Genomic DNA, 22,461 nt, shown 5'->3' with positions numbered 1-22,461 from the left:
ACTTTGTAAGACTTGGAAAAAACAGTGAAAATGAATTGCCTTTAGATCATGTTGGGCTCCATGGCTAAGTGATCTTGGATCTGTCATGTATTAGAAGACCTGGTAAAGGTTCCTTATTTGAACACAACTTCTACAATGCCCGGTTGCTCTGCATGTGAGAACTGCTTGATAAACCGTTGAGCAAATGAACTGCAGATACATAAACATTGTGATCAATTTTATTTTTATTTGGATCTCTTATTGAGCCAATAATAGAATCAAAGAGTGCAAATATATTCTCCGACTAGTGTGTAACTGAGTTCAAGAGAATTACTTAAATAACTAAAAACACCTCCTGAGCGTTACCCCTCCGACACCTAGTCACAATGCATCATTCCAGTTGTTAGATATCCTTTCGAAATGGTTTATTCTGTACAACCACACATGCATAATATTTAACTAGGGGCTAAGTTCTTCAAAACAGAATTCATTGGGTTGCATTTGATTGGGAAATTGTGTCCATGGCACCGTGGACTGGATGGCCCTCATGGTCTCTTCTAACTACGGCTCTATGAAATGTTGTGACTGAATGCTATGTCTTCTGCCACTAAACAATTTATGCAATAGATTCAGCATATATACATAGCAATTTGAAGCCAAGATGTTTATTTACACAGCAGGAGATACTGTCCTATTACAACAGCATTCTATCATAATCACCATGAACAAAATTTAACTCTGGAGAAAGCCCATGGACACTGTTCAGTGTCACTATAGTTACATTATCTCTGTCATTCCTGAATGACTCCTGCATATGCATTAATCTAGTTTCTCCAATAGGATTTTGCCATTCATATTGAGTTATGGAGCAATGGTCTGCTGAGTTCATACAACAATGTAGTCATTACTTTTTATTTTTTTTAAACTGCCTTTATTTACACAGGGCCTCGCACCCAAGAATCTGGAAAAAAATCCAAACATTCTGTAGTCAAATAAATCTTGCAATATCCCAGAGAGGTAGGTTGATTGATCACCATTTTACAGATGGAAAAACTAAGGCACAGAGAGGTTCAGTGACATCCTGAAAGCCATGGTAACACACCACCGCCCATCCTGTTCTCTTAGTTGAAGGAGAATGATGAAAGCAGATTATTAAATAACTTTTATATAGAAATGGACTTATGTGTGTATAAGTACACCTATTTACACAATACCATATACAGTATATGCAAAAAAGGATATTTGCGGAGCAAGCAGGGGTGGTGAGCGGGGGTAATGGGTGGGCGAGCAGGGGACCAACAAGTGAGGGGGGGACGGATGAGAAGGAGAGCAAGTGAGCGAGCGAGCAAGCAGCAGGCAATGGCTCACATGCCAGGAGTGAGGGCACTGTGTTCCCCTTGTGGTATGTGTGCCATAAGTTTGGCACCACTGATGTAGGGTATTTCTTTTTCTACGCTATAGAAATAAAATGATCAAAGCCCATAGCCCACACTCGGGAACAACAATAGGTTGTATACTCCTTATATGAATACCCATTGTGTGTGCATGTGTGCCTCTTAAGATGACACTTCATGCACCTGACAAAGAGAAAAAACATTCACCAAGATTTCTCACAGCATGTCTGTAGAGTTTAAGGCACCATACTTAGTTCTTCTAAATTTCAGACTAATTTTCCTATTGCCCTCCATCTTCTGGTTAAATAAATAATGAAGAAAAAAGGACCTCTGCCTCATAATTTTAGACTTTCACATTTTACATTTTACATTTTTCATAAATTATTATTGGAAGAAATAATCCAAAAGGCCAGCCATAGCTCAAAAATGACAATATCTGGTCTACTAGTAAATACTTAAAATGTTTAACCCTCAATTTGTTCCTGAGTACAGGAAAGTCAAGATGACTTTAAATACTGATTACTAATTATCTCCCTCCAATTTACAGAGATTTGGAGTGGGAGAAGAAAGAAAAAATGTGTTCTTGGAATACTGTGGTGCTATCTTAAAAAAAATTCAAAATCTTAAAATCATAGAATCATAGAGTTGGTAGAGACCACATGGGCCATCTAGTCCAACCCTCTGCCATGCAGGCAAAGCACTATCAAAGTACCCTGACAGATAGCCATCCAGCCTCTGCTTAGAAGCCTCCAAAGAAGGAGCTTCCACCACACTCAGAGGCAGAGAGTTTCACTGTTGAAGAGTTCTTACAATCAGGAAATTCTTCCTAATATTTGTCACTTGATATTAGTGAAAGAGTTAACAATCATAGAGAATTTCATTGTAACTCTTGGGATAAATCACTTCTATAGCTAGAAGTTGGAAACATTATTCCTTTGGATTGCTACCACCAGAATCCTACGAGCACTGCAGCAAGCAAAAGTAAAGTTTGCAAGATAGGAATAAGTAAGGAGGATCTTCTGATATAACACACGAAAAAGATAGGTGCCTGTGATAACCCCAAAGACACACTGCTAGTTTAGGAAACTTTTTAAAGGGCTCATAAAAAAAATCAAATACACCACTCTAGTGATGGGTTTCTTCTGTACATACTGTACTTAATACTTTTCCCCTTCCTGAGATCTACATGATTCCCCTTGGCCCAACCCAATTGCAGACTTTTGTATTTTGTTTCTCATTCTTCCTTGACTCTTTTGTTCTTTTGGGAAACCGCCTTTAAACAGAAATCTAATCTTTTGATGTTCTGCTCAACAAGTGTTATATTTAAGGTTGCACAATTTGGTTTAATGTGGGTCCTTTTTAATTTTTAAAAGTGTCTAATGAATAGTATTATGTGGCAAGTAAAAAGTCAGTTTGATTCTAGACTGCATCAAAAGGAATATAGTGTCTAAATTGGGTATGGGCAAACTTCAGCCCTCCACAACTTTTGGACTTCAACTCCCACCATTCTGGAATGGTGGGAGTTGAAGTCCAAAACACCTCGAGGGCTGAAGTTTGTCCATGCCTAATCTAAAAGGAGGGAAGTTATAATTCCACTCTATTCTGCTTTGGATGGACCTCACTTGGAATAAACTACACCACAAATCAAGAAGGATAATGAGAAGCCGTAACATGTCCGGAGAAGGGTGACCAAAATGATCAGAGGTTGGAAGCCAAGCCCTATGAGGAATGGCTTAAAGAGCTGGATCTGTTTAGCTTGGAGAGGAAATGGTTAAGAGAGGACGTGAGAGCCATGCTGAAGTATCTGAAAGGATGCCATATGGAAGAAAGAGCCACTTTAATTGCCTTTGCTCCATCCCAGGGATTTTTAGGCACAATTTTAGAACAAAATTCCAAATAACACAGAAAATAACAAATTCCAGGCTTCCATGGGCTAAAAACATGGCAGTTACATTTGACTGCTGTATCAATGTGGTGTGAAAGGGACTCAATGGATTAAATAGCTCTACTTTCCGATCTTTGGTCAGAAATGTTCCACTGTTTGTTACTGACTGAGCTCTCTTTAACCACAAAATTGAGAAAGGTGTTTTCTTTCTTTCCCTCAAAAAACACCCCGAGGCTGGAACTACACTGCCATATAATCCATTTTCTGAATCCAGATTATCTTCTTTGGATTATATGAAGCCACACTGATATATAATCCAGTTTGATGCAGTTAATCTGCATTCTGAAATTGGATTATATGGCAGTGTAGATGGGGCCAAGTTTTTCAGGACTCTTCTTATCATCTTTAGTAGTAGTCAGGCAGATCAACTTTTGTAGTTTTCCTATGATGATTGCTTCCTACAAAACAAACCCCACAAGGGATGTGTGACGTACTCCATACAATATATTCCAAATCTGGTCATTCCTTCATAAAATATAGCACCTTCTCCTGATTTCAACATACTACCTTCCCTGCAGAGTTTACACAGTAGACTCTGCTTGACACATAAACGTGAATTTATCAATACTGGGGCCTATGACCAGAGCAGCATGCATTGTCTGATACTAAAATTCAACTTGTTTTCAAGTATGAAAGAAAAGACTTCCATAAGATAAGAAAGTGATGGGAAAAGAAACAGACATTGACTGGCACAGGTGAATGGTCTTCCAATAGTTTTGTGTAGTGGCTGTTAGGAAACTATGCCCTAAATTTGCACCAGGAAAATAGTGCTCTATCTTAGATTTGAAATAGTAGCAAAATGCACAGTACGATCCTCTAATATCTTCTGTGTTGAAGACTTCTTCAGCAAAAGACAGACCAGTAAATTAGGTTAAAAAATATATAGGTGCCTGGGAATATTAATCTGGAGTATTTGTCAATGGCATGCGTGTTCTGCATGATGCGCAGGCTAACGTGACCCTTCAGCCCCTTCTTTCTTGATGAATGAGACTCGTTGTTCATGGCTAAATGGGCCTCCATCTTGTCTTGCTTGTCTTCTTCGGTCACGATCTGGCCTCTTGCATATTCTTCTAGGCTGTTGGTTTCTGACTCACCGTATATACCTTCCAACAGCATGGTTTTTGTAGAAGGTATGCCACATGTACAGGAGAACTGAGGAAACAGAACAATGAAAAGAACGGAATGAGAGAGAGAAAGATTACATCTCAATTTTATGCAGAGCATGTGTGAATATTTCATCTTTAAATCTTTATATGGGAGAAGGACCTTAGGGGTGGCACATGAAAACATATTTCTGCTGATTATAAGGGTGAATTCAGACTGAGCAGTATTATTTATGAGAGCAAGCATAGTATAATAGTTTGCATGTTGGGCTAAAACACTGGAGACCAGTGTTTGAATCTCTACTCAGCAATTGAAACCTACTGGGTGACCCTGGGTACGTTATATTCTCTTAGTCTCTGATGAAAGCGAAGGCATTTCTTGCCAAGAAAACCCTAAGGTAAGGTCATTTTAGGATTTCCATGAATCAGAAACACAACAGCAACCAAATATGATTTATATAAAATAGTGTGAATTCTGGATACGGCAAGCATGTAAGATGAGTCTATTTGCAGGAAAAGAATTATATAACTGTAATACAGTATATATCCCTTGTTGGGTGAGAAATATATATAGGAGGATGCCAATGTGCCTCTTTTTCTGTCAGAATGATAGCCCTACATCCATGAAATCTAAACATACAAAGCTTGGCATGTATTCTAAGGAACCTCTAGCAATGTGCAGTTGAGGTTGTTCTGTTTTTAATATGCTTACTTTGAATGAATTTGAGAAGTCCATGTATTTGAGGCTTGTAGTAAGTTCTTCACTCAATAGTTTCCATTCTCTTTCTTGGTCCTAGTTAGAGTAAACTCATTGGATCAATTGATGACTGGGGAGTCAACATACTAGGTAAATTCCATTGATTCAATAGACTTACTCACACTTGGGCTACCCACTGGATTCAGGCCATAAGGGCTTCATCTACACTGGGCAGTGCCAAGAAAATCATGTGATAAGTGCACAATAATTTCACCATAAATTTGAAATGACTTGGAAGGCACACAACAACAGCAAAACATCTGGAGAGCAGTATGTTGGACAAGATAAATATTGGTTGGCATTATATGATGAAATAAATGAGTGAAAATATGGCATGGGGGAACAGAAAACTAAAGAGAATTGGGATGATTCTCAGTGTTCTAGATTAAACAAAATTGAATAAGAAAAAGTATTTTACGGGCAACATTCAACTATTAGAAATGTTAAATTATTTTAAAATAGTGTTATAGTTTACTGAGATTTTGCAAACCTTTTTGGAATTTTGAAATGTATTGGCAGTACATCACGATTAAGAAATGTGCTTGAGTGTGCATTAAGATATTTGCATGTGCACATATGAGGTCCAGCGCATCTCGGAGAGATTTTTAAAAAAACTTCTGCCAGATGTGGGTATGGTGGGGGAGCATTTCCCAGAACTGAAAGGTCTGTGTGTGGACCTGACCTGCTGTCAGGTCCTGGAATTTTTTGCCTCGGTTTTAAAACCCGCATTTTGGTACTGTCTGGAAGCGCCCTTAGAGTCACCCTGGAGGACTTAGAAAATTCCAAGAGAGGCATTCTCTCCAGAATTTGCTAGGTCTGCCAGGGCAGCTCTACAGTAACTTCTAGTGAAAATCTATATATATAAAAGAGTGATGGCATCACGGCAGCGGACAAAACAACAAAAGTAAACACCCCACAACCTCGAAAATTGACATCACAACCCCTCATCCATGCCTCTAGGTTGATACAACAAAAAGAAAAGAAAAATAAATTCCTAATTAGAGGGAGAGGAATAATTGTTTTTATCCAATTGCTGCCAGTTAGAAGGCTAAGCTCCGCCCACTTGGTCTCCTAGCAACCCACTCAGCCCAGTGTTAATAAAATAATGATAAAAAATAAATACAAATAATACAATTAAAAAATATGAAAAACACTAAAATAATTAATACAATAAAATACTATAACAAAATGACTAAAAATAATACAACAAAATAATAAAATATAATAAATAAAAAAGATAAGTGACAATAAAATTAATTTAAAAAAATACAAATAACGTCAAATAAAAATTCCACAACAAGTTTTAACCGATACCACCACCACTTTGCCACAGCAACGCGTGGCCGGGCACAGCTAGTATATCATAAAATTACAGGTCAAAATTGTGGGTACTGGTATGGGACTCATACCGTATTTCTCTTTCCTCATCCAATTCTCAGTTCAAGTCTGTTTAATATTATAAAGATCAAACAATAGGAATGGTTTCAGAGAATTCCAATAGTTTTCTATTTTTTGTTTCCATTTTTTGACAGCCTGATCAACTGTCTCGGGCTTTTAAAATGTACAGGTGTGCTGAAGCAGTCCACACAGAGGGAAGGGAAAGAAAGCATGTGTTTTGCATGGCTGCAGGGATATACAGCCATGCGAAGGTGTGCATTTTGGGGGCAGAATCAGGTTTTAACTGCACCTTTTTAACATGTGTTTTTCAGCTGTTAACCCAATTCTGCCTGGACTTTGGCTAAACATAGTTTAGCCACACATACACACCCCTTTTATCCCTGTTATTTCTGGGTTTTTAGCCATGTGCAAAAGGGCCCTAAGTTAACTTCTAGCAGAAGTGATTCATTTCAATAGAGTTTACTATTATCCACAATTTCCTGTTTCCCTGGTAAGTCCAGGAACATATCCTCTGTGGATATGGAGGTCATACTGAAAAAAATTAGTTTATGCTAAATCATTGCTCTTTTCAACCTACCACTTCATCACATGGGGCTTATGTAGCATCCTAGGAAACTTCCCTGCCAGCAATGTTGTGTGATGGGCAGTGTGCCCATCTGTTGCTGGACTTACAGCAGAGACCCATCACAAAACTGGAGTGCAAGTGTCCCTCCAAACACAGGAATCTTCCTGTGTTGTACTGGCTCCAATGAAACCAGCACGGATACACGCCGCTTTGGCACTGCTTTCCCTGTGTAATGGAGAAGCCCTTACTGAGTCCTGTGTGATTAAGTCCTTGGTGGCCTCCAGATGTGTTGGATTATCAATAGTCAATGTGCCTGGAGTACATGTTATGGAAATTTATCACAAGTCTTTCCCTGCTCAGGTGAAAAGAAGTTCTATACATATGGCCTCATCACACTAGGGATAAATCTACTTAAAATCTGGTTTCTGCCTTCTGCAGAATTCTGGGGTTTGTAGTTTAGGGAAGAGCCTTTATCAGTCTCACTAAAGTACAAAACCCAGAATTCTGCAGGAGGCAGAAACCCGATTTTAAGTGGATTTTTTCTCTAGTGTGCTGAAGATATCCTTTGTCTACACAGTTTCCTCATTGCTTCTGTGCAAGACTGTAGGCTTGATAAACTACTTAAATCAACATTTTATTCAATAAAAAGGTTAAGAGTTTACATCAGCAAACTAGGCTTATGTAAATGACTGCAACTCAGAATAGAGATGTCAAATAGAATTTGTTGACAGAAATAACAGCAGTAAGAAAAATTATAAAGATGTCAGAGTTGTAATGTTTTACAAGTACATTATGGAACTTATTCAATGCAGTCTTTCAACTCTTAACTGTAATTATGAAAATAGATATATGACTCACCATGAAAACACCATGAATTTGTCCCATGAAATAGATACATAAAACACTTAATTCTGAGATGGGCTGTATTCATCCTACCTGCATCAAATAATGGACTAAGCCTGTCCATTGGGCCTCGTTCAAGTATTGTGGTTCAGATGTCCTCTTCGTTGTCTATGTGTGGATCTCAAGTGTGCTTCCTTTCTTATATTTAGGAAGCACATACCTCCCACCCCCACCCCCACCTTTGTACATCACACCAGAGGGGGAAATGAGGATGCCCACACCACTCCTGCATCTGTTCTTGCCACTTAATTAATTGAGTTGTTAATTAAGTTGATCCATGTACTGCCTTTCAGTAACAAGGGCATTCTCTGAGTGATGTATGCCTCAAAACAGATGCAATAAAATCACAAAAGCAAAAGCAAAGCCAGAGTCACAGAAGCCACACAACTTCTGTAAAATGGAAGAGAGACCAGTCTGGGTGCACGTCACATCAAGAACTTTCTGTCTTCTCCAATGATTTTGGTTGAAGCCAGATTGTAAATATGTATCTAACTGGTCAGGGCTATGTAATAATTTATCGGCAGTAGCTAAATATAGTGCAGCAAACACAGGGAAATACCATGCTGGATTTCCCTTTCCTTACCCTCCCTATATTGTCTCTGCCAAAGTCCCAGGTTGCAGACTTCCCCAGGTCTGATCTCAGTTTCTTTCCCTCTGTCGTTCCTACTACCATCAACTCCTGTTTTTGTGGTGTCAGGGCTCCGCTGTCAGATCGAATGCTCTAGATAAAAATTGTTCACACACACGGTCATTCAAGGGTCAGACTTTTCTCATTTACATTCACAAAGCACAGGTGCTGGGAGAGGAACCTTGAGCCCTGGGGTCAAATCGTGGTCCTCTACACCATATCCAGTTCCCCAGGACATCACTGTTGGATGGTTTTGAGTTTCTGTACATGTTTTTTCTCTTTTAAAAGATTGCTGAGCTTAGAAACAATTAGAGGCTGTAAGAGCTGATGTGAGCTGGTATTTTTTGCTCTGTCCACAGCTGAAATGGGGCTGAAAATATATCTGAAATTGAATTTGGCCTTCTGGCTGAAAGAGGTTTCTTACCCTTGCTCTTATATATTCAACTTACACACAAGGAATGGCTCTTACCTTATCTCGCAATTTCCGCTGCTTCCGCTCCTGCACAGTGGTCAAGTAGTTCACAGCGGCATATTCAATGACGGAGAGGAAGACAAACACAAAACTGACCCAGAGGTAAATGTCCACAGCTTTGATGTAAGAAACCCGAGGCATGGAGGCATTGACGCCTGTGATGATGGTGGACATGGTCAGCACCGTTGTGATCCCTAAATAAGCCCATTACAAAGGTTTACTTCAAGTATTAACATAGGACAAGTACAGTTGTCCCTCCATATTTGCAGTTTTACTTTTGCTGGTTTGATTATTCACGGATTTGATTAATATTTTCTACCAGAATCTTATCACAGAGTTGATAAACTGCACTTTTCTAGGCATTTTTACATCCTCCAGCATGATTTTACATTCAACTTTAGGAAGAAGTTGATAATAGATTCAGATTGGATGACATAGAGTTTTCTAGAGATGTAAAAAGAAAGTTTTTTTTAAATTTGTGTTGTTTCCACTTTCCTATGCTTCTTACTCCCACAAACATGGAGGGTCTACTGTAAGGGAATTAATCTCAGGCAGATGTAACAGCCACAGAAATCTGTTTTCAAAGCCATAACTCATTGTGACACTTTATGATGTAATAATGAAGAGTAGAATGCCTTTAAATAAGTACAAAGTAACTTCTTTCACCACTAAATAGCTACAATCAAACATCAAATATATTCAGAATAGGAAATTCTACTTCAGTGGGTTTGACTTGTAGGTAAATGGGAGATCTAGAACATTATGATATAAAGTGAAACATTGGTCCATAAGCTTCAATTAAAAGCCAGATTTCTGCTAGAAAATTAATCATTATTCTATATCTATCCTCTTTCTAGTTTGCAATAATTAGGCATGAAAATCACAGTGACTGTATACCATTTTTCATGGTGGGTTTGTGTGTGTGTGTGTGTGTGTCAGGAGCGACTTGAAAAACTGCAATTTGCTTCAGGTGTGAGAGAATTGGCTATCTGCATGGATATTGCCCAGGGGATGCCCGGATGTTTGATGTTTTACCATCCTGTGGGAAGCTTCTCTCATGTCTCCGTATGGGAAGCTGGAGCTGACAGACGGGAGCTCAGCCTGCTCCCCGGATTCGAACCGCCAACCTTTTGTACAACAGTCCTGCCGGCACAAGTGTTTAACTCATTGCATCACCAGGGGGTCCTTCATGGTAGTATGTTTAGTGTATGTATATTTAGATTTTTTTTTCCTTTACTTGTGTGTGTATAAAGTCCTGTCCTTGAAACAGGTAAACTCTACATTGTAGAGAAAATCACTCACCTAATGAAACTCTTGCAGGGACGGCTCTGCGGTCTATCCAGAAGGACACCCAAGACAACATCACCATCAGTGTGGCAGGGAAATAAGTTTGGAGCAAGAAGAAGAAGATGTGACGACGTAAAGTAAAGTTAATATATAGGCGATTGTACCAACCTGTTGAGAGAAAATAAACTTTAATACAGATAGCACTTGGAGTTATGAGCAATCATTATGTGAGACTTAGGATCTCATCAGACAGAGGTTGTCCACCGTTTTTACACACTTAAAAAATGGAATCCTACAGATTCCATCAAACAACCACAACCTGTTCCATGGGTTGCCCGAGGGACTCCACCTCTGTAGTATTTAGAAATAGGTGTGTTTGAAAGATGGGCTGAAATCGAATCCACTTGTCTCCCTGGGCTTAGAAATGCTTAGAAACGGGTATTTTCCCCTGGGATGGGAAATGGTGCATTTGCCCTTTTAAAGTCCTTATTCTGGCGTATCAGTGTGGGAGTGCATGTGAGCCCCTCAATGCTTCTACAGCCATTACTCTTCGGACTTCTATTCTTTTTTTTAATTTCTGTTGCTGTAACTACAATTTTGAACCTTTAAAATTCTGCAATTACATTTTTTCTTTAAAAAAGTGGAAAAAAAGCAGCAACATGGGCACTCCACAAATGAGGAAATAAGATGAAATAACATGAACAGCTGCACATGTAATGAGAAATGCAGTGCAGAGATTAACTAGAAACAGGAGTAGGAGGTCCTGTGTGATGGGGTGAGTAAATTCTCTATCTTCCTTCAAGACAAATGCCATGAGACGCCACAGAAAGAAGACAATTCCACACACACACACACACACACACACCCCTTGTGGGATGAGGCCCTTAGTACATAACGAATTTGCCCTAACACATTTGTATTTTCAGTTAACAGAGGTGAAGTGAGGTTGATCATGCCTTGCCAAAAGATACAAAATGTTTTATTTAACATAGGCTATCTGAAACATAAAATCTTTTTTGTTTATTTGCAGAAGGTTTTGGAGAGTTGTTCCTACCACATTTGCACTTTTGACTTTTACAGATTTTATTATTTGTGGATTTGATTTAAAAACGTTTTTTCTAAGAATCTCTAGGTCCTCTAGTGTGATTTTATGATCAACCTCCTCCAGTCATGCTGGAGGACTCAGATATTTCTAGAGAGAACACTTCTCTAGGAATCTCTAGTTCCTCCAGTGCAATTCTATGAAAGTTGACCATAGAGCTGTGCTGGAAGACCTAAAAAATCATAGAAAGATATTCTTGCTGGTTAAAAATAGTAATTTTTATTTGAAATTGTTTTGTTTTCACACGAGATATGTGCCCCTAACTACAGTGAATGTGGAGAGTTGACTGTGGGTCTCTGCTCCTATGTGCTTAAGGAAATCAGGGGTAGTATCCTGTTAGAGAGTTACACACTAGAATTATGAATTCATGACTGTTTCATATTCATGAACCTGTTGTAGCCCCTAGTTTAGAGGATACATAGGATCAGTAAAGCCCCCCCCCTCCCAATCTCCACTTACTAGGAAGTAGCCACTGTGATCAGCAAGGGTCAGTTTAGCTGTCAACTGAAGATCCCATCTGCCCTTGTGTGAGTGATCTCCACTGTGAGGGTACATTGTGATCCAGCCCCTGCTTCTACCTGTTGTGTTACAGATTGCTTACAGGAGGGGATACGACTATCAGTTAGCTAACAGAGGAACAGACCACCACCAATTGAAGCAACTGCTCCCTGGTAAGTGAAAAAGAAATGGATTGGGAAGGAATTCATTACATAGCATCCTAACTATGGTGTTTACACACATACATAAATCCCCAACAAGATTCCAAACAAGAATTTTATTGAGGAGATGAATTATCCTAGAGCAGGTGTGTCAAACTCATTTTTATTGAGGGCCACATCAGCCTTATGGTTACCTTCAAAGATCCGTTGAATCCATGGACAGAGATTCTGTGGATACAGAGGGCCAGCTATACATTTTAAAATAATGGTCAGTGTTCCTTAGTTTTGACCCAGTTTGGGCCCCAAATGTTATTGAATGACAACCCCCATCACTTTTGATTGTCCGCCATGTGGACTGGGGTGTTGGGAATTGCAACCCAACACCACTTGTGGCTCTGAGGTTAGGAAAGTTTAAAGGACATTTTAAAGTCAGATATCATATTCACAAACCTTGTATCTAAATTCAAAACCCACTATCTGGGCTAAACAGAACAAGCTTCAGTCTTACAGATATTACTGTATCACAATTCCCATTTAAACTCCACAGTTCAAAACTTTCAGAATTTTTTCACTACATTGAAGAATCATGTGTTTGATTTACAAATAGATTTGCCCTGCTTTAACAGCATTGACAGAGGAATCCAAATACTGCAAGACAGCTTACGTGGTATTTATCAGGGCTACAATTTGATGAAGCTCCCTCAGCGACCTTGAGCCAATCATCATCCCTCTAACCTCACAAGGTTATATGGGGCATAAGGTGGATGGAGAACTATGGCTGTTACTAAAAGGGGTAAAAAAAACTTACAAAAAGGAACCAATAAAAGGACAAATATTTTAATGATTTTTCTCTAGTCAGGTTTGGTTTATCAAAATGGTTAAATTAAGAGAGAGAGAAAAAACCTGATACCAGTGCTGCTATAGAAAGCGAGTCTGGAAGTTGTATGGAATTTTTGTATCAAGAACTGAGACAAGGAAATCTTCTCATCTGTTTTCAGAGATTCGTTCCCATTTTTCCAGTAGAGCATTAAATCTTCATCTGTGTAAGCATCTGTGAGGAGAGTTAAAATAGCAAAAATTTATAGATCAACAACAAAGTAATGAAATAGTGCAATAGTGACCCAATCTGGAAAGACAAGAGCATGGAGTGAAAAAAAAATCTAATTTTAGTTGGCAGGCTACAATTGATACTCTTCTTACATAGTTGTTGTGTATTTTCAAGTTGTTTCTGACTTATGTCAACCCTAAAGAGACCTTATATTGGATTTCTTGTCAAGATTTGTTCAGAATGTTAGGGGTTTTTTGTTAGGAAAAGCTCCCAAAAATACAGCAAAGCATCCAAAATACAAACAGGATATTTATAGTTGAGCATTCAGCTCACAGCAAGCAGAGTGTGAAGTGTTTTGGCTGTAAAGAATTTAGAGCTTAGAAGGCAAAGATCCAGAGTTCAATCTTTAAGATTACAAAATGTTTATTTACAAAAATAATAACTACATTTCTTAATACCTTAGTAAAGAACAGTATCCTAGCTACTCTATAACGCCATCTCTCTAGGGTTCAAAGGGAGGGAAAAATCTCCAATCACTACATCTCTCCTGACACACACAAGCAGAGCGAGGTCTCAGTACATACAGCACACACTAAGATGTAAAAGTAGAAGTCAAAGACAAAAGGCATGCACCTGCAAAGTATCCATTCTACATAACTAATCAGAATGAGAGCAGAAACAGAGAGGAGAGAAGAAATAGATACATTCCACCTGTCATTCAGGAGTCAGGGGGAAGGGCTTTCCCTCAGCCTATTCTAAACTAACTACTCCTCATTGAGGTCTGGAGACTTGGGCAGTGTGGGATTGAATTCCAACACGGAAGGGGTGTCTCCTCCTCTGAAGCTGGGTGAATTTGACTTGCCCACAATCATCCAGTCCATTTCAATGCCTGAGCAGGATTCAAATGCTAATAGTTTGGTTTTAAACCATTATACCATACTAGCTCAGCAAGACTCCAAACAGTATTCTGATCATTATACCTTATAGTATACTATGCTGTGTTATATGAACAATATTATTGGTAGCAAATAATTCAACATGATCCCAAAAATCCCAAATCATTCAACATGACATCGCCAGAAAGTAAAAACAAGCCAGATATAATATCCTATATCCTATCCTATATTATATCTCAGTAACATGTGGTGCATGCAAATCTTTGATGTGATGCACAGAATTTCAGGTCCACATAAAACATCTATAAACTAAATTATAAATTCTATTGGTTCTGTCTATTCAGTGAAAGGGAAAAAAAACATTTAAGAGAAAAGCCAGCAGGGGTTGATCTGGCTGCTCAGAAGCAAGCTATAGCTCTGTTGATGTGCTCTGATCCCATAAAGCAAAGCCAAATAGACCAGTGAGCAAATGGATTAAATATCATTAATTTGGCCCATAGATAGGTTGGTCTTCCCAGAGGATTTATGGATCACAAATAAACATGATAATCTCCTGGAGTCAGTGGCACGGAACATAAAAAAAAACCCACAGGAATGAGACATATCCTTTCCAAGGTCTTTAGATCCTTTTTTCAATTCTACAGCTGAAGCCCTGATCAAACATCAGAAAGGAAATTGAAGCAATAGTGAAACTCCTTGGCTCCGTGCTCACTGACCATACTTCCCATATATTGTAGCTATAAAATGAGGCATGCTTATATTTTTGCAAATGTCAGTCAAGGGAAAATCAGAGCACCAGTGTATCTGCATTGTACTCTTGCAATATGAAATGCTTCTACAGGCAAGGAGCAAAAACAAAACAAAACCAGAAAGGGTTTCAGGCCACAAGACATACATTTTATGGCTGAGAAGAAAGCATCAGGCATAGCTGTATTATTCACCTAAAGCACATGTGTCAAACTCAAGGCCCGTGGGCCGATTTCATCCCACCATGTAGTCCAGATGCTGGACTCCAACTCCTGTATTCCTCCTCATTAGACATCATGACAAGAGCGGATGGGAGTTGTGATACAGTAACATCTGGAAGTCTGCAGTTTGTTCTGTTTAGTTAGGATAGTGGGGTTAACATAACCCCACTTTTCTGATTTGTTAATGTGTAGCTTTCTACCAAAATTAGACAAATTAAGAGACATAATATGGCACTATATCAGTTTTAGGCCTTGTGTTCCTGTGTTTACAGTGACATAGACATTTATTCAGGGCTCTGTATACAGTTGCTGATACTTTATGATGGGATGGGCAACTATGTCCTCCAGATACTTTTAGGCTGCATCTCCCATCAGAGCCAGCTGAGCCAACAGTGAAGGATTCTGAGAGCTGCAGTCTAATCTCATTCGGAAGGCCTATGAATATGTTTATTATTAATTTTAAAAGTCTTATTTAATGAAAGATTTATGCCTAACATAAGGGGATTCGGGCAGCATATAAATTAAATCAGTTTAAACTATTTAAAATGATTAAAAATTAGATTAAAAGCACACCAACCCAGTTAACAAGTCCAAACAGCTGAAAAACCGAAACAGTTAAAAACTGTGTCCATTTTGGAACAACTCCACCAGGCCCTCAATGACTGAATAAAAGACCACGTTTTAACTTGGCACTGAGGTGGTACCAACCAAGGTTGGTGCCAATTGAGCCCCTGAGGACATAGCATTTCACAAACTGTCACAACAGAAAAAGCCATGATCTGATTAATTCTAGGCTAGGTCAACTCCCTAACTACAACAGTGATTGGTTCTGGACAATGTATGATCTATTTCCCTATCAATTTAACCAAATTAATGATTCGGTGTCAGAAAACATGGAAATACAAAATGCTACATACAGCTCTCCAGCTCCAGAGTACAGGTCTGTGTATCTAATGGGAATCGGCTGAAGTCCATGTTGCACATTGCTGTCACTGTGATTCTGGAAAACCCATGAAAGAAAAGGCTGCTTGACTATATAGAAATATGTGACCAACCAACAAGACAGAGAAAAAGTACAAACACATAAACTTGTACTCCTCTACCTGGATTTACTGTAAGTTTGAATTGATTGAATTGGTTGATGAAAGGCAGTCACATGTCACATTGTGTGAGACCCACTAAGTAACACAGCATCTTCCCAATTTTTCAACTTTAACCATAGATACATCACTCACAGAAAGACAGGCTACTGAATTTGAAGATTCAGATGTTCAGTTTCTTTTTCACTTTATTAAGTCAAAACAGGCAAATATTTTATTAACACAAAAGTTCTGAAATTTAAGGGCTGGGAGAGATTTCCCAGTTTTTGACAGAACTGGGTACAGACAGCTTGTGTTACAAACATAACGAACTGTTTTCCACCACTATCGCTCCAAATTCAGCTTTTAAGAAGCATATACCATATTTCATCATGTAATAGTCGCATTTTCCCTTTTTTAGCTGGAGAAGGGGGGTAGTGCAACTATTACATAATAAAAAACCATGCCTTTCTGCATCTCTGTTTCCATGCTGTTCATGAAAGCAGTCACTTTCAGCATGAAGCCTACTGAATGGCATATAAAATTATCCTTATTCATGATCAAAATGAAATTCTTTGCAAGGCAATGTACTGCTGGCAGACAATCTGCATGCAGTGTAGCCAGTGTGGGAAGACCGTTTAGCACAGGAAAGACTTCCAGCTTCCCTCTTCATGTGACTTGTTCCACTGAACAAATGACAGCTTTGCCAGTGCACCCGTTGCCCTTGCAGCTACGACTCTTCACTCAGCTGAGTCTGGAAGCACTGGGCTGAAGAGAGTGACAATACTGACTTCTAGACTCAGCCCAATGAAGTGACATAGCTGGAAGGGGAGTGGGTGCAACTTACTGCTGGAAATAAGCAGCAGTAAGTTGTTGCTTACTTTAATGAGGAGCTGTGACCAAGCAGCAAAGGCCATAACAAAAGTGTGCTAGAATCAGGTGGACAATGAATTTGCACTACATAGATTATGAAATTACCTCATGCTGTAAAGCACATGGCCATCTGGAAACACCCGCAACATGATGTTGTCAGTGGTCGTGTCATGAATAAACGATCGTTTCGAGTGAACAAAAAATACATCTGGCACCCAAATCTTCTTCACCAACCTCCCATCAAAAGTCATGCTCTTGTTCATGTGACTGGGAAAGGAAAGGCGCTCATCCTTCCAGTAATGCCTCAGATACAGTGTCATTGTAAAATCCTATGTTAGGAGAGGAGAAAAATATTATATCCCGTATCCAGGAAGAAAATTTAATACATAATAAAACTTTTTTTTTCGTGTCAGGAGCAACCGGAGTTGCTTCTGGAGTGAGAGAATTGGCTGTCTGCAAGGACGTTGCCCAGGGGACACCTGGATGTTTTGATGTTTTACCATCCTTGTGGGAGGCTTCTCTCATGTCCCATAATAAAACTGATGAACATACTTAAATGAACATACTTAAATGCAACATATATATATACAGTAGAGTCTCACTTGTCCAAGCTAAACGGGCCGGCAGAAGTTTGGATAAGCGAATATCTTGGATAATAAGGAGGGATTAAGAAAAAGCCTATTAAACATCAAATTAGGTTATGATTTTACAAATTAAGCACCAAAACATTTATTTATTTTATTTATTTACAGTATTTATATCCCTCCCTTCTCACCCCGAAGGGGACTCAGGGTGGATTACAATGAACACATATATGGCAAACATTCAGTGCCAACAGACAAACAACATACATTAAACAGACTCAGAGGCATTTTTAACATTTTTCCAGCTTCACGATTCCAGCCACAGGGAGAGCTGTTGCTTTACCGTCCAGTAGTGGCTGTACTTCCTCATTCCTTTCCTCGTGTTTTGCTGGCAGTTTTATGGTGTTGTAAATTAGCCTCCGCATAAAGCGTCCCTAAATTTCCCTAATTGACAGGTGCAACTGTCTTTCGGGGCTGCATAGGTCAACAGCAAGCCTATTAATGGTCGGAGGCTTAACCCGACCCGGGCTTCGAACTCATGACCTCTTGGTCAGTAGTGATTTATAGCAGCTGGTTACTAGCCAGCTGCGCCACAGCCCGGCCCCCATCATGTTATACAACAAACATCATGTTATACAACAAATTTGACAGAAAAAGTAGTTCAATACACAGTAATGTTATGTTGTAATTACTGTATTTATGAATTTAGCACCAAAATTTAGCACCAAAATATCACGATATATTGAAAACATTGACTACAAAAATGGCTTGGATAATCCAGAGGCTTGGATAAGCGAGGCTTGGATTAGTGAGACTCTACTGTATATATATATATGTGTGTTGCATATTATGTATTATATATTATGTGTTGAATAAAACTGATGAACATACTTAAATGCAACACATAATATATTGAGTAATATATCTGTTTCATAGAATCCTAGGACCTCATTACATTAGGAAATATTCCGTTTCTGAAACAGTTTGAGAATTATTTTGAATGGATCCCATCATGTGACGGTCGCCCCATCCTGTCAGTAATCCATCTGCAAAACATTGCATTGCACATGGGATTCTAATAGCTGTATTTGAAATACTATGGATTTTCCATCGCAGAAGAGTTGTTTCTGAGTGTGTTTGGGAAATCAGTATGCTTTCCGTTAGCTACGATATGACTTGAAATTTGGTGGGGGCTGTCTGGGAGTAGAGTCTCCTGATCCCGGACTGTTCATGATGGAAGCAGCCACCATTTCTGTTTGGGATGTCGAAAGAGAACAATCTCTGGGTTTAAGGAAATTGGGAATTGTCACTTTACTAATGACTGCCAGTTGTGAGCCGTCCTGAGTCCCCCACCCCCACCCCTGGGATACAAATGTATGAAATAAATGAAATAAATAAATTTACTGGAAGTAGCACCTGCAACATCAACATCAGTAGATGCCTCAAAGGAGCCATATCTAATTAATCAAAAATCTATCGTTTAGAAATCCGATAAGATTGGATTTCTCAAAACTCTTTATTAGATTCCTCAGAACTCAACGCTTCATACAAAAGGTAGCAATCAGGCAAATGCATTTATTGTGCAGATGCGATAACATTTTCAAGTCTTGTGAGAGCAGTAGTTCAAAACTTTGAGGTTATGTCACTGCACAGTTTTAAAATTGTTGTTTTTAAAAGTCACATAGGGAGTCTTCCAAATGAATTGGGAGGGGCCAGCCTTCTGTGGCAAGATGAGTCAAAGAGTTAGAAGACACCACATGGCCCATCTAGTCCAACCCCCTGCCATGCAGGAAAAGCACAATCAAAGCACCCCCAACAGATGGCCATTCAACCTCTCTTTAAAAGCCCCCAAAGAAGGAACCTCCACCACACTTCAAGGCAGAGAATTCCACTGTTGAACAGTTCTTATGATCAGGAAGTTCTTCCTAATGTTCAGAAATGACATTACTTCTTAAGTTGGAGCCCCTGGTGGTGCTATGGTTTAAAGTTTAAACCCTTGTGCCGGCAGAATTGCTGACTGAAAAGTTGGCAGTTTGAATCCGGGGAGCAGGGTGAGCTCCCATCTGTCTACTCCAGCACCCCATGCAGGGACATGAGAGAAGCCTCCCATAGGATGGTAAAACATCAAAACATCTGGGCATCCCCTGGGCAACGTCCTTGCAGACAGCCAATCAGAGGCAGTCCACCGGTGAGGCCAATTAGGCACTCGCCTGTGGCGCAAAACTACCGGGGGCACAGTTGAGGTGCCTCCGCGTATGTATGGTGCCGCCGCCTCCACGGGGTCCGTCGGCCAGGCCAGGCCGAAGGAAGGCCCGAAGACGGGCGCCGGGCCCAAAATGGCAATGGTCCTGTGCATGTGCGCAGGGCTTAAATCACCCGCACGGATGGGTGGCTGGCATGCCTTCTGTGTCCGTGTGGGCAAATGGAAGCCCTGCGCATGTGCACAGGACCATCGCCCAAAATTCAGGAAGGGGCGCCAAAATTCTGTTCTCCTACTACTAAAAATTAGATAGGGCCGGTTCTGCAGCCAATTTTCTCACACCAGAAGTGACTTGCAGTTTCTCAAGTCGCTCCTTACTCGAAAAAAAGTCTTCAGGTTGACCATCTACAAGTTACAGTATTTAAATCCTTTAGTCTATTATGAAGTGAAAACTTATTACATATTATAATAATTCAATCCTTTACATGCCTTCTCAAAAGTAAGATCTATCAAAATCAATGAGTTTTATTCCCAGATAAGCGGGTATAGAAAAGTTAGACTGTGACAGCAATACTATAATGGAAGAGATCTAAATGGCAACATGAGGCCAATTGAAAGAAGAATTAAAGAAGGGATTAAAAGATTCTGCATGCTTTTTATATGTTTAAAACATTTTGATATTTCCATTCAATTAAAAGATTTGCAAGGCAGTTCACAATGGGTCATAAATTCCTCTTTCTTACCTACCTCACACTTTCATACACACCTAAACACATGTCTTTGCTGAGCAGAGAGGAAATGATGTGTGTCTATTTCTTCAACTTCTGATAGTGTTGTTATTTAAAACCTTCTACAGTGATCTGACAATTACATTCCCTACAGACGATTTCATTAAACATTAACAAAGTTTTCTAAGATCAGGTTTATAATTCCTATGCACACTGCACATATTTGTAGTGCAAAAAATGAGAAAACAATACAATATTTAAAATGAAGAACAATTTTAACCAGCATTAGATAAAGGTAAAGGTAAAGGTTTTCCCTTGACATTAAGTCTAGCTCATCTCCATTTCTAAGCCAAAGAGCCAGCGTTGTCCATAGACACCTCCAAGGTCATGTGGCCAGCATGACTGCATGGAGCACCGTTACCTTCCTGCCTGAGTGGTACATATTGATCCACTCACATTTGTATGTTTTCGAACTATAGCAGAGTCTCACTTATCCAACATAAACGGGCCAGCAGAATGTTGGATAAGCAAATATGTTGGATAATAAGGAGGCATTAAGGAAAAGCCTATTAAACATCAAATTAGGTTATGATTTTACAAGTTAAGCACCAAAACATCATGTTATACAACAAATTTGACAGAAAAAGTAGTTCAATACGCAGTAATGCTATGTAGTAATTACTGTATTTACAAATTTAGCACCAAAATATCACGATGTATTGAAAACATTGACTACAACAATAATAATAATAATAATAATAATAATAATAATAATAATAATAATAATAATAATAATAATAACTTTATTCTTATACCCCGCCCCATCTCCCCGAAGGGACTCGGGGCGGCTTACATGGGGCCAAGCCCGGACACAACAATATAAAAGCAAAACAATAAAACAGATCAATCAGCAATAAAACATCAGAAATTGTAAAAACAATCATAAAAAGTCACGTACAAAAAGAAAATGATAAAATCGAGAGTTAAATTCAAGGATCTGGGCCAAGGTGCAAAATATGGGGAGGGAGGGGTGATTACCCAGCTATCATAGTCATTAAAGCACCAATTATAATACTAGGGAAGGCATACATGAGGGTCTATTACTGAATAGGCAAACAGGTCAATCCTACAGGGATAATCCAGAACATTGGATAAGCGAATGTGAGACTCAACTGTACTAGGTTGACAGAAGCTGGGGCTAATAGTGGGAGCTCACCCCTCCCCAGATTAGAACCTCCAACCTTTTGATCAACAAGTTCAGCAGCTCAGCTGTTTAACCTGCTGTGCCACCAGGGACTCCAACCATCATAAATTTACCAGTATTTCAATGAGATGTGTGGGCCTGCTTTTGGCTGATGAGAGAGTCGAGTTAATTAAGATTGTTGTGTGCCTTCAAATCATTTCAGACTTAGGACGACCCTAAGTCTAAAGTTTAGGGCGGGGGCGGATAAAGGAACTTGGAGAGCTACATCTGGCCCCTAGGCCTTAGTTTGGGGATCACTGTTCTAGAACCTAACTAATGGTAAGAAATCAAAAGATAAATGAAAATTGCATACCATATCAACCTCCGAAATACTATCCAAGCTTTCAACCTGCACATCCACCCCAACTGGAATAGCAGGACCTGTGGAAGAAGAAAAAAAGTATTAAAGACTGTCATAAGGTCCACATTTTTTATTAATTATTAATGCTAGGAAAAACCCCAGGCTGCAGTGGTTCTTTCAGCTGCCATGCTCAGCAGACTTGACATCACAGACTTGTTTATGTCGAAATACAACAAGAAAATTATAAAGATTGCAGTACATATTTTACTGCAACATTGAATGGCAAGAATTAACTTAGGCAATTATGAATGTATAACTCACAGCCCAATACTCCCAATCCCCATTCACA

The 22,461-nt window shown here is 39.3% G+C and overlaps 1 protein-coding gene across 2 annotated transcripts in view; it reads right to left on the bottom strand.

Moving 5' to 3' along the window:
• Positions 1-206: 206 nt before the first annotated feature.
• LOC100559434 (gamma-aminobutyric acid receptor subunit rho-2) overlaps positions 207-22,461 on the bottom strand; it is a 43,148-nt gene continuing 20,893 nt past the window's right edge. The window contains exons 3-10 of one of the 2 annotated variants that reach the window (XR_010006188.1): positions 22,125-22,192; positions 17,162-17,385; positions 16,022-16,104; positions 13,103-13,243; positions 10,447-10,599; positions 9,142-9,338; positions 2,913-4,470; positions 207-2,870 (exon numbers count right to left, since the gene is read on the bottom strand). Coding sequence is in view for 1 of the 2 variants with exons in the window: in XM_003215547.4 (XP_003215595.2) it covers positions 4,162-4,470; positions 9,142-9,338; positions 10,447-10,599; positions 13,103-13,243; positions 16,022-16,104; positions 17,162-17,385; positions 22,125-22,192 (1,175 nt within the window). In the remaining variant the exon portion in view is untranslated. Of the gene's footprint in view, positions 4,471-9,141; positions 9,339-10,446; positions 10,600-13,102; positions 13,244-16,021; positions 16,105-17,161; positions 17,386-22,124; positions 22,193-22,461 lie in introns of both variants that reach the window. The other variant, XM_003215547.4, reaches the window with a different exon arrangement.

This window comes from Anolis carolinensis, chromosome 1 (assembly GCF_035594765.1).
Source record: "Anolis carolinensis isolate JA03-04 chromosome 1, rAnoCar3.1.pri, whole genome shotgun sequence".
NCBI classification, from domain to species: domain Eukaryota; kingdom Metazoa; phylum Chordata; class Lepidosauria; order Squamata; family Dactyloidae; genus Anolis; species Anolis carolinensis.
The sequence above is the reverse complement of the archived record's forward strand: the minus strand, read 5'-3'. Positions and strand labels throughout refer to the sequence as shown.